Genomic DNA, 18,875 nt, shown 5'->3' with positions numbered 1-18,875 from the left:
CTAACACCCCTTTTAAGCTAAATTGGTGTCCATCACTGCTTCTTGTTGGAACAGAGGGTTTAACTAAAATACTGTGGGGCAAAGTACTTTCTTTTTGTCGATTCTGAATCACGCAACACTCAGCTTTACTGAATAGTCCTGAGTTGTGGTACCACGAAAGAGGGAGAAAAGTTTCCCACTATCCAATTGCTTTAAAAAGGTAAAGGGACCCCTGACCATTAGGTCCAGTCGTGGCCGACTCTGGGGTTGTGGCGCTCATCTCGCTTTATTGGCCGAGGGAGCCGGCGTACAGCTTCCAGGTCATGTGGCCAGCATGACTAAGCCGCTTCTGGCAAACCAGAGCAGTGGATGGAAACACCGTTTACCTTCCCGCCACAGCGGAACCTACCATATTTTAAGGACACACTTTTTCCCCTCCAAAAATTAAGGGGAAATGTGTGTGCGTCCTGTGGAGCGAATGCCGGCTCCTTGGCTTCAGCAATAGCAACGCGAAGCCTCCGAAGCACAGAGGGAGCACTCCCTCCACGCTCCGGAGGCTTCGTGTTGCTTTCGCTGAAGCCTGGAGAGTGAGGGGTCGGTGCGCACTGACCCCTCTCGCTCTCCATGCTTCAGGGACAGCCACCCGAAGCCTCCGGAGTGCAGCTGGAGGTCCCTCTGCACTCCGGAGGCTTCGGGTTCCTTTTGCTGAAGTCGGGAGAGCAAGACTCTCCCGGCTTCAGCAGAGAGGGAGAGCTGCGCAGCGCCCCTTCAGCGAAGCGGGAGGAGAAATGGAAGGGGCTCAGTTTCTTCTGCCACTTCGCTGAAGGGGCACTGAGCAGAGAGGGGGAGAATTTTTTTTCCTTGTTCTCCCCCTCTAAAACAAGGCGCATCCTATAGTCGGGTACGTCCTATAGAGCGAAAAATACGGTATTTATCTACTTGCACTTTGACGTGTTTTCGAACTGCTGGGTTGGCAGGAGCAGGGACCGAGCAACGGGAGCTCACCCCGTCGCGGGGATTCAAACTGCCGACCTTCTGATCGCCAAGTCCCAGGCTCTGTGGTTTAACCCACAGCACCACCCATGTCCCTCCAATTGCTTTACACAATGCAAAATTTTATGCAATCTATCAGGTCCTCCTCTGATTCACTTTTCTAAACAAAAACAAAAAAAAAATCACCCTGATAATTCCAGTTGTCCTTTTCCGTACCTTTTCCAGCTCCACAATTTCTGTTTTGAGAAGTGTAGGTAGCAATCCAAGTGCAGTTACACAAGGATGTTGCATAAGGACATTATGATAATGGTATTTTCAGTTCCTTCCCCAGGTGAAATCCTTACTGGAGGATTTGCCTTTTCCCCCAGTTGGGCGCACAATGAATTCATGTTTTAATTGAGCTATCAGCTATGAAGGTCTTCTTTTCCTTATTCTGATGTCATACCCTCCAACATTTCTCCAGTGAAAGTAGGGTCAGCCTATTCCATAATATTTTTAATTTCTACCCTGCCCATCTGACTAGTTTGCCCCAGCCACTCTGGGTGGCTTCCAACCTATATAAAAGCATAATAAAACATTAAACATTTTTTAAAAAACTTTCCTATACAGGGTAGTGCTGGGCGATATATCAGTATATCATCCAAAACTGGTTTGAAGTTCACATCATGATAATTGTTTCATAATATTTGAGCTGGCAATATATTGTGAATCACAATGTGTGTAAGGGCTAGGCGATATCTGGTTTTCAACATCGTGATAATTCGCCAGCTAAACATCGTGAAAACTCACCAGCTGAACATCACGATAACTCACCAGCTAAACGTTGCAATGTTATCAGCAGCTAAAACCTCACAATATCTCCAGCTAAACACGGCAATATAGTCTTCTTCTTTCTTCTTTGGTGATCACTTGTAGCCGAGTAAGATTGTCTTCCAGAAACACAGTTTTAACAACGAGTCCGTAAGTGACTGTGGAGGCCAATTCTGGATCCACACGTCCTTCCACAGTGGGGACATAGGTTTCTAGGTGGGAGTTGATCACGGTGTGGATTTGCAATAAGATCACCAGCTAAACATTGCAATCTGCCACAATGTCTGTAATAAGGATGGAACTATACAGAGGGGAACAGGACAATGTCCTGGCAACTGCTACTACGTACATGGGGTCTAAAACAGATAAATGACAATACAGTGGTACCTCGGGTTACATACGCTTCAGGTTACAGACTCCGCTAACCCAGAAATAGTACCTCGGGTTAAGAAATTTGCTTCAGGATGAGAACAGAAATCGGCGGCGCAGTGGCAGCGGGAGGCCCCATTAGCTAAAGTGGTGCTTCAGGTTAAGAACAGTTTCAGGTTAAGAACGGACCTCCGGAACGGATTAAGAACTTAACCCGAGGTACCACTGTATTATCAATCATCACACACTCAGTTTCATCAGCAGGCAATCCAAAATGCATCCCAACAGGGCTTTGGGTTTGGGGTTTGGCTACCAAATTGTGGTATTCGGGACAATCCAACGTATGGTGATAGGTTGTAGTGAAGACAAATAATCAGGGACTGCCAGACTGCCAGCAGGCCTGCTAGGTGGCAGAAGCAGCAGTGGCGGAAACAGCCTGCCATCACCACGGTACGTGTCGGCAGTAGCGGCGGTAACTTTCAAGGCCTCATGGTGGCGGTGCCATCAGCGGCGGCCTGTGAGTCCTCATGGCGGCAAGGGAGTGGTGGCAGTGGCAGCAGGCTGAGAAACCTCACGGCAGCGACTCAAAGAGGCGACCGTAACGGCATTGGCCTGTGCGGCCTTGCAGTGGTGACAGGATTTGGCCACTGAAGCAGCAGTGGCCTGAGAGTCCTTGCGGCAGAGGCTTGTGGGGACGCACAGCAGCGATAGGAGGCGATGGGAGTAATGGTATACTGCGAGGCCTTGCGGTGACGATGAGAGATGGCGGCAATAGTAGTGGCCGCCTGCGGGGCCTCGTGGCTGCTGATTTTTGTGCCACTGCTACTAGGCTGCCGCTGCTTCTCTCACCACACCCCGCCGTTGCTGATGCTGCTGCCGCTTTCTGCTGCCTGTGAGGAAAAAAGAAGGGAAAAAATTATAGACCTAAATGATTTTGAAGTGATATCAAACAAACATTAGGAAGAACTTCCTGACAGTAAGAGCTGTTTGACAGTGGAATTTGCTGCCAAGGAGTGTGGTGGAGTCTCCTTCTTTGGAGGTCTTTAAGCAGAGGCTTGACAACCATATGTCAGGAGTGCTCTGATGGTGTTTCCTGCTTGGCAGGGGCTTGGACTCGATGGCCCTTGTGGCCTCTTCCAACTCTATGATTCTATGATTCTATGAAACTCAAGAGCAGGGCTGAAATGATTCCCTGACTTTACAGAAAAAAGTATAAAAACCTCAATGACAAGTTTTAAACATAGCTCTATTTAAGAGAACATTATAAACCTTAAATGATTTTAAATGATTTCCAGGAAACTCAAGAGCAGGGATGAAATGCTTCCCTGAGTTTACAAAAAAGGTATGAAAACCTCAATGACAAGTTTTAAACATAGTCCTATTTAAGAGAACAAAGCAGTAGTAATAAGAAATTGAGGACTCAGTTGTAAAAACTCTAGTATTGCCTTTACAAAAAAGTTTTAAGAAAAACTTACAAAGGAATACGAGATAAGCTGTTTGGGTTTCAAACAAACCCAAAAACAGGGCAGAAACTCAAAAACAGGGCTGAAGCACTCCTGACTGCTGATGTTAAAGACTGATATAGGGTGTTTCCAATCACAGGTTTTTATACTGTAAGGTGAAAGAATTTTTAAAGGGACAGACCATCTAGTTCAAAAAAAGGGTGGGGTTGCTAAGGTTTGTAAAGAATAACAATAATAATATTGAACAGAAAGAAGAAGAAGAGGAGGAGGAGGCTTGCTGTCAGTCCCAGATAATTTGTACAGTCATACCTCATGTTACATTTGCTCCATGCTACATTTTTTCAGGTTGCACTCCGCAGCGACCCAGAAGTACTGGAAAGGATTACTTCCGGGTTTCATTGCTTGCGCACAAGCGCTAAATCGCACTTTGCACATGCGCACAAGTGCCAAATCACACCACACACCTGTGCAGATACGGCACTTCAGGTTGCGGGCTTTTCATATTGTGATCGGGCCTCCGGAATGGATTGTGTTCGCAACCAGAGGTACCACTGTATTCACTATGACTCATCACTGTATTTTGGATTCTCCTTAATGCCACCATTAGCCAAGCCCCAAAGTTTCGTTTGAGTGGCATCTTAAGATGACGGAATATGCACAGCTTGCAGACATAACACACAGAACAAGAGATCAAGAAGAACATACTGTACGTTTAGAGAAGATTGGAAAATATTGGGCGGCTAGGATTCTCCCAGCCCCCAAATGGAAAGATGACAAGATATCAACGAAAGAAGATTGACAAGCCAAACTTATGGAATATGCAGGAATGGCGAAACTTACGGGAAGAATCAGAGACAATGACAAGGAAGATTTTTTAAAAAGCTGGGAACCCTTCATGTTCTACCTACAGAAATACTGTAAAGAAATGGACTCACTAGCAGGGTTTGATTAAACACTTACAACTAAGAAAACAAGGCTCAAAGGTTAAGAAACAATAATTTGAGATGCAATTGAGGGTAAGAGGTAACCGTGAAAGAAAATTTGGTATACAATTGATACGGAAACAAGAGCATTTAGATGTAAGATCATAAAAACAAGACAACAATTAAGCAGCAGTAGTAAATATTTTAAGAACCAGAAGTTGAGGGAAGTCATGGGGAGTGGGGATTATATATACAGTGGTGCCCCGCAAGACGGAAAACCCGCTAGACGAAAGGGTTTTCCGTTTTTCAATGCGCTTCGCAGGACGAATTTCTCTATGGGCTTGCTTCGCAAGACAAAAATGTCTTGCGATTCTTGCGATTTTTTTTCGCTCCCCACCCCCTTTTTCTAAGGCACTAAGCTGCTAATAGCCTTTTAGCAGCTAATCCGCTAATCCCTTAAACCTTTAATATCCGCTAATAGCGCTAATCCGCTAATAGGGTTGCTTCGCAAGACGAAAAAACCGCTAGACGAAGAGACTCACGGAACGGATTCTTTTCGTCTTGCGAGGCACCACTGTGTGTGTGTATATATATATATATATATATATATATATATGAGAATGATAAATGTTATATTGTGTTATATGGTTGAATATTAAATTGTAAAATTCAATTAAAAATGTTTTTAAAGGAAAATGTTTATTGAATATATGGGGGAAATTGTGTACACTTGAAAATGTTGGCAGCAATAAGATAAATTCAACAGTGTAAATAAGTTTTGATGGATGGAATAGTGGTATACTGAATGGTTTAGTTTATGTAAAATATGCAGGGATTTAAGATATGCAAAATAAACCGTGGAAAGAGAGGAAGGGAAGTCATTGATATTTTAAGGATGTTTAAATGAGTATTTTAAATTGTAAAACAGATAATTTAATAAAGATTATATATATATACATATGTCTCATTTGGATTCATTTTGGCTTGCCTGCTGCTGAAAGTGACCATGAGGTGATTGACAATATCACAATTTATCCGTTTTAGACCCTTAAGTAGTAGCAGTCGTCATTGTCCTGTTCGCCTCTGCGTAGCTCCATCTCTATTATTGATATATTGCAATGTTTAGCTGGTGATATATCGCGATACTGAAAACCAGTTATCGCCCAGCCCTAATACAGGGCTGCCTTCAGATTTCTTCTAAAAGTTGTGTAGTTACTTATTTCCTTGCCTCGGGGATCACATAACTCCATACCCTCCAACATTTTTCCTATGGAAAAGCGGGACATTCCGGGATCAAATCAGAAACCGGGATGGCGTCTATAAATCCAGGACTGTCCCTGGAAAATAGGGACACTTATGAGGGTCTGTGATGTTAGGATTGCAGCAGAGAGCACCAATTTACCTTTAGTTCTCCAGTTCTTCTTAGTAGTTCCACAGAACTGGTGAGTATTTACTGACTGCACAATGCAAGGATGTTGGTTCATTGCTTACAGGATAACAGATTGAGGTTGAATCCTGACAAGACAGAAGTATTGTTTTGGGGGACAGGAGGCGAGCAGGTGTGGGGGACTCCCTGGTCCAAAATGGGGTACTGTGCCCCCTGAAAGACCAGATGCGCAGCCTTGGAGTCATTTTGGAATCACAGCTGTCCATGGAGGCACAGGTCAAATCTGTATCCAGGGCAGCTGTTTACCAGCTCCATCTGGTACGCAGGCTGAGACCCTATCTGCCTGCGGACTGTCTCACCAGAGTGGTGCATGCTCTGGTTATCTCCCGCTTGGACTACTGCAATGCGCTCTACGTGGGGCTACCTTTGAAGGTGACCCGGAAACTGCAATTAATCCAGAATGCGGCAGCTAGACTGGTGACTGGGAGCGGCTGCTGAGACCACATAACACCGGTCTTCAAAGACCTACGTTGGCTCCCAGTACTTTTCCGAGCACAATTCAAAGTGTTGGTGCTGACCTTTAAAGCCCTAAATGGCCTCGGTCCGATGTACCTGAAGGAGCGTCTCCACCCCCATCATTCAGCCCAGACACTGACATCCAGTGCCGGGGGTCTTCTTATCTTTAAAAGACACCTGAAGGCAGCCCTGTTTAGGGAAGTTTTTAATATTTAATGCTGTATTGTTTTTAACATTTGATTGGGAGCCGCCCAGAGTGGCTGGGGAAACTCAGCCAGATGGGTGGGGTATAAATAATAATAAATTATTATTATTATTATTATACACTCATAGGGAGCTCTCTAAATCAAAAGATGTCAGGGAACATGCACCCACACAAATAATTCGTGCTAGGAAATGCCACTTGTCCAAAGGTCTCTGAAGCGGATGCAGCTGGAATGGTTAGAAGCAAACCAGTACCAGGAACGGGGAAGGCAGCACAGGAATTTTCTAATCCAGCCAATCAGTGATCCAAGAGCTGCACAGCACTGACCTGAAAGAAGAGATGTCATGCAGAAAAGGCCACAGGGAAAAATTGGAAGGTTTGCAGCATCTAGAGATGAGAGACTGCACGATGTAGGAGATGAACAACCGAGAGACTGGTAAATACTGCTTGCATTTTGACAGCCTGGCTAGGGATCTGGCTGCCATTACCACGATTTGTGTTCCTGGCTGTCTCACATATCTTCTCTCCCAATCCAAGGTATGTGAAGAAGGTAATCCCCTCTGCCTCCATCCCACCTGTAAAGGTAAAGATAAAGGGAACCCTGACCATTAGGTCCAGTTGTGGCCGACTCTGGGGTTGCGGCGCTCTTCTCACTTTATTGGGCGAGGGATTCGGCGTACCTGGCCACAGGTCATGTGGCCAGCATGATTAAGCCTCTTTTGGCGAACCAGAGCAGCGCACGGAAACGCCATTTACCTTCCCAGTGGAGCAGTACCTATTTATCTACTTGAACTTTGATGTGCTTTCGAACTGCTAGGTTGGCAGGAGCTGGGACCGAGCAACGGGAGCTCACCCCGTCGCGGAGATTCGAACCCTCGACTTTCTGATCAGCAAATCCTAGGCTCTGTGGTTTAATCCACAGCACCACCCGCATCCCTTCCCATCCCACCTGAGGTGTGGCTAAATGCTAAAATGATCTGCTAATATGCTGCGGTCACTTTCAAACCCTTTCCAGCCTCCAGGATAACATTCCGAGGTCACATGTAGGTAGATAGCAAAGCGGAAAGCAAAAGTGGGTAGAGGAACGAATGTCAATCTTACCTTTGTACATTAGGCTATGCTACAGATACAGATAAAGCTATGCACAGTGGTCTAAACCACTGAGCCTTTGGCTTGCCGATCAGAAGGTCGGCGGTTCGAATCCCCGCAACGGGGTGAGCTCCTGTTGCTGTATCCCAGCCCTGCCCACCTAGCAGTTCGAAAGCACATCAAAGTGCAAGTAGATAAATAGGTACCGCTCCAGCGGGAAGGTAAACGGCATTTCCGCGCACTGCTCTAGTTCGCGCCTTAGTCATGCGGGCCACATGACCTGGAAGCTGTCTGCAGACAAATGCCGGCTCCCTCAGTCTATAGAGTGAGATGAGTGCCACAACCCCAGAGTCGTCCGCGACTGGACCTAACAGTCAGGGGTACCTTTACGTTTACACGGATACCTCACACCTCTGACCTCCAACCAGGCAAGCAAAAGGGATATTGAGAGCTCAAGGACACATTCCAGACAGGCAAAAACACTTTGGTGTTTGTTTGTTATACGACCTGGGTTGCCTTGGGGAAGATAAAACGACTAAGAAATTAATAATAATAATAATAATAATAATCTATCCTATTTAGTGCCCTGCATCCTGACTGCAACGGTGGCCAACGAGATTGGCCTGGGAGCTACCGGGGAGGCGAGGCTTTGGTGAAAGTGAGAGCTTCACCAGTTGGATTTTCAGCTGCATAGCTGAGAGCGAGCCAAGAGATAAGCTCTTGCATGGAGGTGCAGCGATGGAAGCGAAGCACCGCCCGCTGAATGTTAGCAGCGCAGCTGGAGGAAGAAGAGAAATCCAACAGGTAAAGATCAGCCCGGTTGAACTCCAGCCTGTCGAGCAGCAGCCGCTTTGAAACCCAGCAGCCCTCGCCGAACGCTGCGGCCGTCTACGCTGCTGCCTGCTCCGCGTTCCGCGCAACAACGAGGGCGTAAGCGCCGCCGCCCTGTCCCATCCCTCCTTCCCGCCATCCCCGGGCGGCTCTCGTTAAGCTTAGCGGCTCCCTAGTTCTTCCTTCCTCCGCTTTCTTCCAATCAGGCGTCCATTTTAGACGGCCGCGAGGCGCGCCTGGCAGGAGCTAGGCCCCAAACCAAGAGGGCGGCGGCGGCAGCGTGGTCGTCATCACCGCGCGCCAGCCTCTCTGGGAGGCCTCCTTCCCCCAAGATGGCGATGCTGGCAGAACGTGAGTATGAAACCGGCTGAAAGGACGGCGGGGAGAGGAATGAAGGCGCGGCGGGGCTCGCTGTTCGTCTCGCGGTCGTTGACGACGCCCCGTCACGCCAGGAGGGCCCCGCTGGACCCAGCTTCCCCCCACCCCACCCCGCCCATCCAAAGGGTCTCATCTCAGCCCCAGTCTCCTGCTCCCGACCGAGGACAGCCAGATACCTCCGGGGCATAGCTGTCAACTTTTCCCTTTTCCTCATCATCAATCTTTATTACGGTCCAGAGACCCAACAAATCATTACAAAGCAATGCAGAATTCAGACAGCCTGTTGTTGTTTAGTCGTTTAGTCATTGTTGTTTAGTCGTTTAGTCGTGTCCGACTCTTCGTGACCCCCTGGACCAGAGCACGCCAGGCACTCCTGTCTTCCACTGCCACCCGCAGTTTGGACAGATTCATGTTTGTGGCTTTGAGAACACTGTCCAACCATCTCGTCCTCTGTCGTCCCCTTCTCCTTGCACCCTCCATCTTTCCCAACATCAGGGTCTTTTCCAGGGAGTCTTCTCTTCTCCTGAGGTGGCCAAAGTATTGGAGCCTCAGCTTCAGGATCTGTCCTTCCAGTGAGCACTCGGGGCTGATTTCCTTCAGAATGGAGAGGTTTGATCTTCTTGCAGTCCATGGGACTCTCAAGAGTCTCCTCCAGCAGCCTACCTCCAGGTTAAACAAGCATTTTGTTCAGACTTAAAAATAGGGATCATTGGTTCTTGCAACCACCGATAAAAACTTTGCCACTGCTAATGTTCTAGCGTTTGTCCGGTCTTCCAATAGGAACCTGACATAGTGAGCCGCTGATTTTCCCGGGAAAGGTACCAGCAGGGGTAATATCAGTTCAGTCCTGGCTTGCTCATATTTTGCACAGTGCAACAAAATATGTTTTATAGAATCAATATCTTGAGCACACAAGCAAAGTCTGTCCTGGTAGGGAACTCCTCTCAACCTGCCATCCAACACTGCAGAAGGAAAGACGTTTAGTCTGGCTTTGGTGAAAAGCCTTCAATAGTTTGGTACTGTCAGGTTTTTAATGTAAGATGTTAACTTAAAGACATGCCCATATTGCACTCTTACTGCCAGCGGATACTCCTACTTTCTTGCGAGTAATCCTATTCGGAATAAGGGAATTTCCCTTTAAAAAAGGGAAAAGTTGACAGCTATGCTCCAGGGTCCTCGCTTCCAAGCAGGGTTGCCGCCTGCCCTGCATAACTCAGGACTGCCCCATATTTCAGTGTAGAATGCTGTGTGTCCTGTATTGAGGCAAATTTTGTCCTGTATTTCAGGCAGGGTGGATGTGATTTAAATCAAATCTATTTAAATCACTAGTCAGTAAATTTAATTTTTCTTGTTCTTACAGAAATACATTCCTGCTGCTATAATCTTAATACAGTGGTACCTCAGGTTACATACGCTTCAGGTTACAAACCGCTAAACCAGAAATAGTACCTCAGGTTAAGAACTTTGCTTCAGGATAAGAATAGAAATTGTGCTGCAACAGCGCAGCAGCAGCGGGAGGCCCCATTAGCTAAAGTGGTGCTTCAGGATAAGAACAATATCAGGTTAAGTACAGACCTCTGGAATGAATTAAGTACTTAACCCGAGGTATCACTGTATTTACAACCAGTTGAAGGTTTCATTTTTGGAATAATAAATTTTCAGAGTGGTTTTTACAGTTATATAAAAAACTGCCAATTTGGTTATTTTATTAGAAAAACATAGACAGATAATTATGAAATTATTGTTAACTGTTTATATCTGGACAACTTTTCTGCTGTACTTTATTGGAAGGAGAAAAATAATCATTTCCTTAATAGCAATTTAAACCATTTATTTAACTAAAACAATAACATTATAGCATATGTATCCATGTTTGTTAACTGATGGGGTTAAACTTTTTTTAAAAACCCCCAGCTTAGACTGAGTTTCAGCACACATGAAAAACTTAAAACAAATCCTTATTTCCTGATGACTAGTCTTTGGAGTACAATGTAACTTAAATAAAAAACTATCTTTAGAAATATTTTTTTCCTCCAAAAGCATTTTATTTTAAAAATCCAATTTAAATTTAAAAAATCAATTTAAATTTTAAAAAATCCCATTTAAAGTGATGGATTGCTTTAGAGTCACTTCAGCACCAGATTGGAAAAAATATAAAAATACAAATCGTTCACCAACTAAACCCCCCCCCCCCCGCCCTGTCCTGTATTTTGCCAGAACAAAGATGGCAACCCAGCTTCCAAGGTATATATTAGAAGGAAATCAGGAAACAAGAGGAAAGTGGCTCATTGAGACCTGTGTTTTATGACGTGCTTTTTTGTGTACACTGCTCTGAGGTTTACGAGTCTGGTTTAAGAAGATCCCTAAAATTTAACAATTTTTCCCGACGCTGACAAGCTGAATAGGAGCGGCCCATGCTTGTTGCGAGTTCTGTTCTTCTGGACACGTCAACTGGCGGTCATTGCCACCTCCTGTAAGAGGCTCTGCTGCCTATTCTTACTCTGCTTATTCCTTTGCTCTGCAGTGCCCTGGCCCCTGTGTGAATTTAAAAGCCTAGAGGCAGTTAGTGGAAGGGCATCATGGAAGGAGAATGGTTTGTCAGTGTCCTTAAAGAACCCAGTCCTGGCCAGGAGGGGAGAGGGAAGAGCAAGCCAGTGGGGAAATTTCTTTTCCAACTTTGGGGCTTAAATTAGCTTTCTCTTCTTCTCAGCACGCAGGAAGCAGAAGTGGTCTGTGGATCCCCGGAACAGCGCTTGGAGTAAAGATGAATCAAAATTTGGCCAAAAGATGTTGGAAAAAATGGGGTGGTCAAAAGGCAAAGTAAGTCTCTGTAGCAAAAAAAAATTTGAACGGTTCAGAGGTGTGTATCTGCCTTGTGCGAGCCAGAAGGAGATGTGTGCTGAAATGGACAACGCTTCTTTCGTAAGGAGAAGGGGTTACTTTGGGATTGTAGAGCCAGTCACCAAGACATGACTAACCACCTGATCAGTCCCTAGCCAAGCCACTTGCAGCCTTCCCTTCCCTAGCCTTCCATCTCCTCAGATAGAAATTGTGTTTTTCACCTGCTAAGTGAGTAACACAAACTGGTGAATTGTTATTTCCTTCTCTGACACACAGACATATGCATGCACACACACACACACAGGTTTAATGAAATTTCAGCAGCTGGCATTGCTTTGTGTTTATGACTTTAGAAATGCATTTTTTATATTGCATTTTTACACTGCTCCCAGCTCCCATGGGAGGAAGGTCAGTATGGAAATGGAATCCATCATTGAAGGGCAGCTAACTCTGGCTCCATCCATCAACCAGGGGATTCAGGGATGCTGGTTGATGTCTCTCTCTCTCTCTCTGTCTGTGTGTGTATATATGAGTTTGGAAAGTGGTGTTATCACTGTTACAACCTGTTGTATGCCACCTTGGAAGGAATGCCATTGAAATGCAAGTTGGAAACCTTTTTGAGACAAATAAAATAATTTGCAAGGTGTTTCAGCCTCCCTCGGCTGATTTCATTACTCTGCTTCTCTTTCTCTCCCAGGGGCTTGGAGCTCAGGAGCAAGGCAACACCGAACACGTCAAGGTCCAACTGAAGAACAACACTCTGGGATTAGGCGCAACCGCCAACCAAGAGGTGGGTGGAGTGAACGAAAACGAGGTCTACATCTGCTCATATCAGGCACGAGCATTCAAATCCGCATTTATCTGCCTATCTTGGAATTCATATTGCGAGTTTTCTGTTCTCTGCAGAGCTCCAGGTCCTCAGGGTTTGCAGAAGGGGAATCAACCCTGTAAAATTAGCAGATATGCAGACGGGCTTGATTTGTATTTAAAGTTCACAGAAAGAGACTGACTAGTTCTTGTTTTGGGTTTGCACAGAATAATTTGGATTTTTGTGCGAGTGCAGTCTGTCGTTTGGAATTGAATTAGATCGCTTGTCATTTTAGCAACTAGACAAACAGCTCTTTTCCAGCATCATACCAAGCCCAAGGTTACAATTAAGAAACTGTCGCTTGGTGTGATATCTCAGTTGACCAACCATGGTTTGCAGTCATCTGCCAATTTGGTTTTGAAATGATGATGGCTATGCTACCTGCACAGTAAAGGCAGCAACACTCCTGAATACCAGTTGCTGAAAACCACAGGAGGGGAGAGTTGCTCTTGTGCTTGTGTCCTGCTTGTGGGTTTACCTTTGTAGCACCTGCTTCACCATTGTGAGAATGGGATGCTAGAGTAGATCACCATTATTATTGTTGTTGTTTAGTTGTGTCCAACTCTTTGTGGCCCCCTGGACCAGAGCACGCCAGGCACTCCTGTCTTCCACTGCCTCCCGCAGTTTGGTCAGACTCATGCTGGTAGCTTCGAGAACACTGTCCCACCATCTCGTCCTCTGTCGTCCCCTTCTCCTTGTGCCCTCCATCTTTCCCAACATCAGGGTCTTTCCCAGGGAGACTTCTCTTCTCATGAGGTGGCCAAAGTATTGGAGCCTCAGCTTCACGATCTGTCCTTCCAGGGAGCACTCAGGGCTGATTTCCTTCAGAATGGATCGGTTTGATCTTCTTGCAGTCCATGGGACTCTCAAGAGTCTCCTCCAGCACCAGAATTCAAAAGCATCAATTCTTCAGTGATCAGCCTTCTTTATGGTCCAGCTTCGTGGATCACTGCCTTGCTGTGGCGAAGGGGCTTGAATAACTCAGAGAAGCTATGAGCTATGCCATGCAGGGCCACCCAAGATGGACAGGTCATAGTGGAGAGTTTTGACCAAACGTGATCCACCTGGAGCAGGAACCAGCAAGCCACTCCAGTATCCCTGCCAAGAAAACTCCACGGACAAAGACAACAGATCACTATTAGCCTGATCAAACAGAGCTCTAATCACTTTGTTAGTCTTGACTGCCAGTCTGGTACATGCAAGCAGTCTGGTACCAGAGACCTTCTCTGGTGCTTGTAGCATCCCCTCTCCCCCCACAAAAAGGCTTAAGACAGACATATTGTAGCCAGTGGATTAGGTTGTGATATGTGTTTGGTTGTGAGTCCGTGTGGTGCCCACAACAGTTTTCCTGGTTTGCAAAGAAAACTGAACCCCCAAAGACTGGTGACCCTCTTGTGTGATATTTTGCAGGACAACTGGATCGCCCACCAGGATGACTTCAACCAGCTTCTGGCAGAGCTGAACAACTGCCACGGACAAGACACCCCAGGTACAGAAGCGAGCTATGAAAGGGCTCTGTGACTTGTTCCCATTGAAGCAGCTACCAAATAAATTTACGCTATGCAGTCCTTGGCCACACGAGGGCACTGCTGCCACTTGTGTGATTAAAATTGAAACCACAAACTACTCCAGTGGCCAAAATTATGGAAACCTTTTGGGAAAAGTGTATTTTCAAGGTTTGATGGCTCATAACACCTGATTGGCTCTCTAAACGCTCATGCTGACTGGCTACATTCAAATGGAGGAAAGCTACTGCAGATCAACCTAAGCAAGTTGTGCTTCCTTTTTCTGGTTATTTGGCTATAACGTTTGATAGAATATAGATAATTGAATTGAATATAGATAATTGAAGACGAGTTCCTGGCGTGCTCTGGTCCATGGGGTCACAAAGAGTCGGACATGACTAAATGACTAAACAACAACAACAAGATAACTGAACAAACTTTGTTGCATCACATTCTTCATTAAATTATCTTTCCATTGATATATAATTTTATGGTATTACTCCCAAACAAAAGTGGTGTAATGAGCCATCAAACCTCAGAAATACACTTTTCCCAAAAGGTTTCCACAATTTTGGCCACTAGTGTAGACACAGTCTGGCCAAACAGAATGAGAGGTGTGTATTGCTGAAGGTGTGTGAGAGCAACTTTTTAAAAATATTAACATTTCATTTTAAAAAATCTGTTCTAAAGAAAAAAAGTAATAAAGAGAAAAAGGATGGGAAGTGGTGGTTGGGAGACTAAAGAAGTGTATAATAAAATAAAAACAATTACAAAAAAATCAGTGAATATACTCCCATACATCCTCATATAAACTGATATATTATTATCCAAATATACGGTATATGTAGATGTTAATATTCTACTACATTCTATACAAACTCCTTCCAAACGTCGTCATATTTATCCAAACAAAGTCTACGTCTCTAAGCAGTCCATTCATAAGTTGCAAGCATTGTCCTATTATCAATCCATTGATTAAATGGTATCATACATGTATATTCTTCCAGTTCATCAGTATCAGTCTCGGCCACCATTAGAGCACTCAGAATCCATTTTTTGTTGTCCCGGGAGTGACTTGAGTTGTGCCTCACTTCCTAGACTTGAGTTTTAGGAACATTGGAAGCTGCCTTATACTGAATCAGGCCATTGGTCCATCTTGCTCAGTTTTATCTACACACTGACACTCAGCTGCTGTCCAGGGTTTAGGCAACGAGTCTCCCCCAGCCCTACCCGGAGATGCCAGGATTTGAACTCAGGACCTGGATGCAAGGCAGATGCTCTGACACAGAGCTCTGGCCCTTCCCCGTAGACTAGTTTAGACCAGCCCTTGACCCACACAACACATAGCTGAGACATTGACTGACAGGCAGCAGGCTTGGGATGAGCAAAAGGGGGGGGGAATTATTGCACAACTTGGTGTACTAATTATAGAATTCCACAGGCTATATCACGAATTGGTGTGAATCAAAGGAAGAACATCCATTTCATCCCTGCTAGAATTTACCAGGGGCGCAATACAGAAGTTAAGCCTTTAAAGCCCTAAACGGCCTCGGTCCAGTATACCTGAAGGAGCATCTCCACCTCCATCGTTCTGCCCGGACACTGAGGTCCAGCTCCGAGGGCCTTCTAGAGATTCCCTCACTGCGAGAAGCAAAGTTACAGGGAACCAAGCAGAGGGCCTTCTCGGTAGTGGCACCCGCCCTGTGGAACGCCCTCCCTTCAGATATCAAGGAAATAAACAACTACCTGACCTTTAGAAGACATCTGAAAGCAGCCCTGTTTAGGGAAGCGTTTAATGTCTAATAGGTTACTGTATTTTAATGTTTTGCTGGAAGCCGCCCAGAGTGGCTGGGGAAACCCAGCCAGATGGGCGGGGTATAAATAAATTATTATTATTATTATTATTATTATTAATAATAATAATAATATTATGCCCTTTGATGCTGAAGTTAATGTGGGAATCGTAGAATTGTGGAGAGTTCTCAAGGCTCATCGAGTCTATCCCGCCGCAATGCAGGGATCGCTGCTAAGGAATCTCAGACTGACAGCCGTTCAACTTCTGTTTGAAAACCTCCAGTGAAGGAAAGTGTTTTAAGGAGGAAGTGTGAGGAGGGTTTCTCGGATCAGAAACTGAGTGAGATTCTGCAGAAAGCAGCGCATGTCTTTGCCTCATACAGCAACTTCTGCTTGTGTTCCCAGAGGCCGCGTCCAAGGAGGAGAAAAGAACCTTTAGCCTGGAGGAGAAATCTAAGAGTGCCCGGAAACGAGTTCATTATGTGAAATTTGCCAAAGGTAAGGGAGAAAGCAAAAGGAGAACAAAACCAGATCACCAGAGTCGTCTCCTGGACATAGCAACTGCTTGCAATCAGGGATGCAGGTTTCCTGGGGAAAGTCGAATTGGGGGCTTGTTTGTTTTCTGGGAAATTTCCCCAGGCATTAAAAATCAGTTGGGATTCATTAGAGCATGTTCTGACCTCTGTTTAGTAAGCATAAGTTTGCCCTGTTCATGGTATGTTCCGTAAGCTGCAAAGGTTTTTGCTTTTGCGACTTCAATGTGCTTTCAACCTTACTCAGAAATTAACTTGGATATTACTTTTATCAGTAAACTCAGTGTTTATAAGACAACTCAGCAGCACATATTTCCTTTAAATTGCTTAAATGTGAAGGTAAAAGATTTGAAGGCAGTTAACGTTCTAATTCAGCTCTGCTAAGGAGGTGTGCATTAGATAAATTGAGAGATTCCTTAGGTAAATCAAGTTATCAGTGGATGGGGAGTTAATTACAGTGGTGCCCCGCAAGAAGAATGCCTCGCAAGACGGAAAACCCGCTAGACGAAAGGGTTTTCCGTTTTGGAGGTGCTTCGCAGGACGAATTTGCTATGGGCTTGCTTCACAAGACGAAAATGTCTTGCGATTCCTGGGGTTTTTTTCCGCTCCCTACCCCCTTTACCTAAGGCACTAAGCTGCTAATAGCCTTTTAGCAGCTAATCCGCTAATCCCTTAAGCCTTTAATAGCCGCTAAACCGCTAATAGCGCTTTCGCAAGACGAAAAAACCGCTAGACGAAGAGACTCACGGAACGGATTCTTTTCGTCTTGCGAGGCACCACTGTACAACATTGAAACTACCCAGTTGAATTGGTATCATTCATTATGTTACTGTATAAAGCAGAGGCAGCCAATGTGATGCCTTCCAGATGTTACTGGACTACAACTCCCATCAACCCTTGCCAGTACGGCTGATGGTCAGGAACGATGGGAGTTGTAGTCTCATCTCCTCTGGTGGTAACCATGTTGCCTACTCGTGATTTAAAGGTGTTGAAATGGAACATTGTTGTTTCCAGTGCTTAGATCAGGGGTCAGAAAACTTTTTCAGCAGGGGGCCGGTCCACTGTCTCTCAGACCTTGTGGGGGGGGCCAGGCTATATTTTGGAGAGAGAAAAATGAACGAATTCCTATGCCCCACAAATAACCCAGAGATGCATTTTAAATAAAAGCACACATTCTACTCATGTAAAGACACCAGACAGGCCCCACAAATAACCCAGAGATGCATTTTAAATAAAATAAAAGGACACATTCTACTCATGTAAAAACATGCTGATTCCCGGACCGTCCGTAGGCTGGATTTAGAAGGCGATTGGGCCAGATCCGGCCCCCGGGCCTTAGTTTGCCTACCCATTCCTTAAGTATTGGACAAGTGCCATCTCTGTTGTCTGAAGCCCTTCCTCTTCTCCAAAGCCTTCATTATACACCTTTAGGCACCAGGCAAAAAATGGATCCGGCCCAATTGCCTTCTCAATCTGGCCCAGGGATGGTTTGGGAATCAGCATGTTTTTACATAAGTAGAATGTGTCCTTTTATTTAAAATGCATCTCTGGGTTATTTGTGGGGCATGGGAATTCGTTCATTTTTTTTTTTTCAAAATATAGTCCGGCCCCCCACAAGGTCTGAGGGTCAGTGGACCGGCCCCCTGCTGAAAAAGTTTGCTGACCCCTGGCTTAGATCGACAGTGCTGGCCACACCTAAAATTTATTGCTGTTATTTAACACTGGCAATTGTCCTGAAATTCTCTAAGCTCCGTACATATATTAAAGATATGGCAATCCCCGTCTGCTGGCTCTCAGTCAAATAAGACACAACACGAGAGGAAAAGACAATGAGGAGGGAAGAGGAAAGCAAGTGCTGGAGCAGCTGCTCCTTCGGCTAGTAGCCTTCACTAGTCCTCTGCTCCATGAACTTGCGCAGTCGTCTTTTAAAGCCATCCAAGTTGGTAGCCATCACTGTATCCTGTGGGAGAGAGTTCCACAGTCCTTTCCTTGTTCTGAATCCTCCAGCACTCAGCTGTGTCGGATGCCCATGAGATCTAGTGTCATGATAGTGCCTCTTTTGTTTCACCCCAGGAAAAGATCTCTCCTCCCGAAGCGAAGATGACCTGTCTTGCATTTTTGGGAAACGGCAAGCCAAGAAAACACAGGTATGGGACTTGTTTTGATTTCCCCCTCCTTTCATCTGCACTCGGTCTAGTTGCAAGTTGTCTTTTCCCAAGTACAAAACCCACATTAGGGTGACCAGGTCATCTGGACAAACTTGGCTTGCAATCCTATTTGTGCCCTGAGCTCCTTGGAGGAAAGTGAGCGGTGTAAATCCAATTGATCAATCAATCAATAAAACAGCGGCTCTCAACCTGTGGTTCCCCAGATGTTGTTGGACTACAACTC

The 18,875-nt window shown here is 45.4% G+C and overlaps 1 protein-coding gene across 1 annotated transcript in view; it reads left to right on the top strand.

The window, feature by feature from the left end:
- The first annotated feature begins 8,587 nt into the window (after positions 1-8,587).
- Positions 8,588-18,875, top strand: part of PINX1 (PIN2 (TERF1) interacting telomerase inhibitor 1) — a 54,863-nt gene continuing 44,575 nt past the window's right edge. The window contains exons 1-6 of the mRNA XM_083432763.1: positions 8,588-8,916; positions 11,654-11,763; positions 12,482-12,574; positions 14,063-14,141; positions 16,357-16,449; positions 18,558-18,631. Coding sequence (XP_083288889.1) covers positions 8,898-8,916; positions 11,654-11,763; positions 12,482-12,574; positions 14,063-14,141; positions 16,357-16,449; positions 18,558-18,631 — 468 coding nt within the window. The 5' untranslated portion in view covers positions 8,588-8,897. The remainder of the gene's footprint in view (positions 8,917-11,653; positions 11,764-12,481; positions 12,575-14,062; positions 14,142-16,356; positions 16,450-18,557; positions 18,632-18,875) is intronic.

Source organism: Podarcis tiliguerta (genome assembly GCF_965153285.1).
Source record: "Podarcis tiliguerta genome assembly, chromosome: 3".
NCBI lineage: Eukaryota > Metazoa > Chordata > Lepidosauria > Squamata > Lacertidae > Podarcis > Podarcis tiliguerta.
The sequence above is the reverse complement of the archived record's forward strand: the minus strand, read 5'-3'. Positions and strand labels throughout refer to the sequence as shown.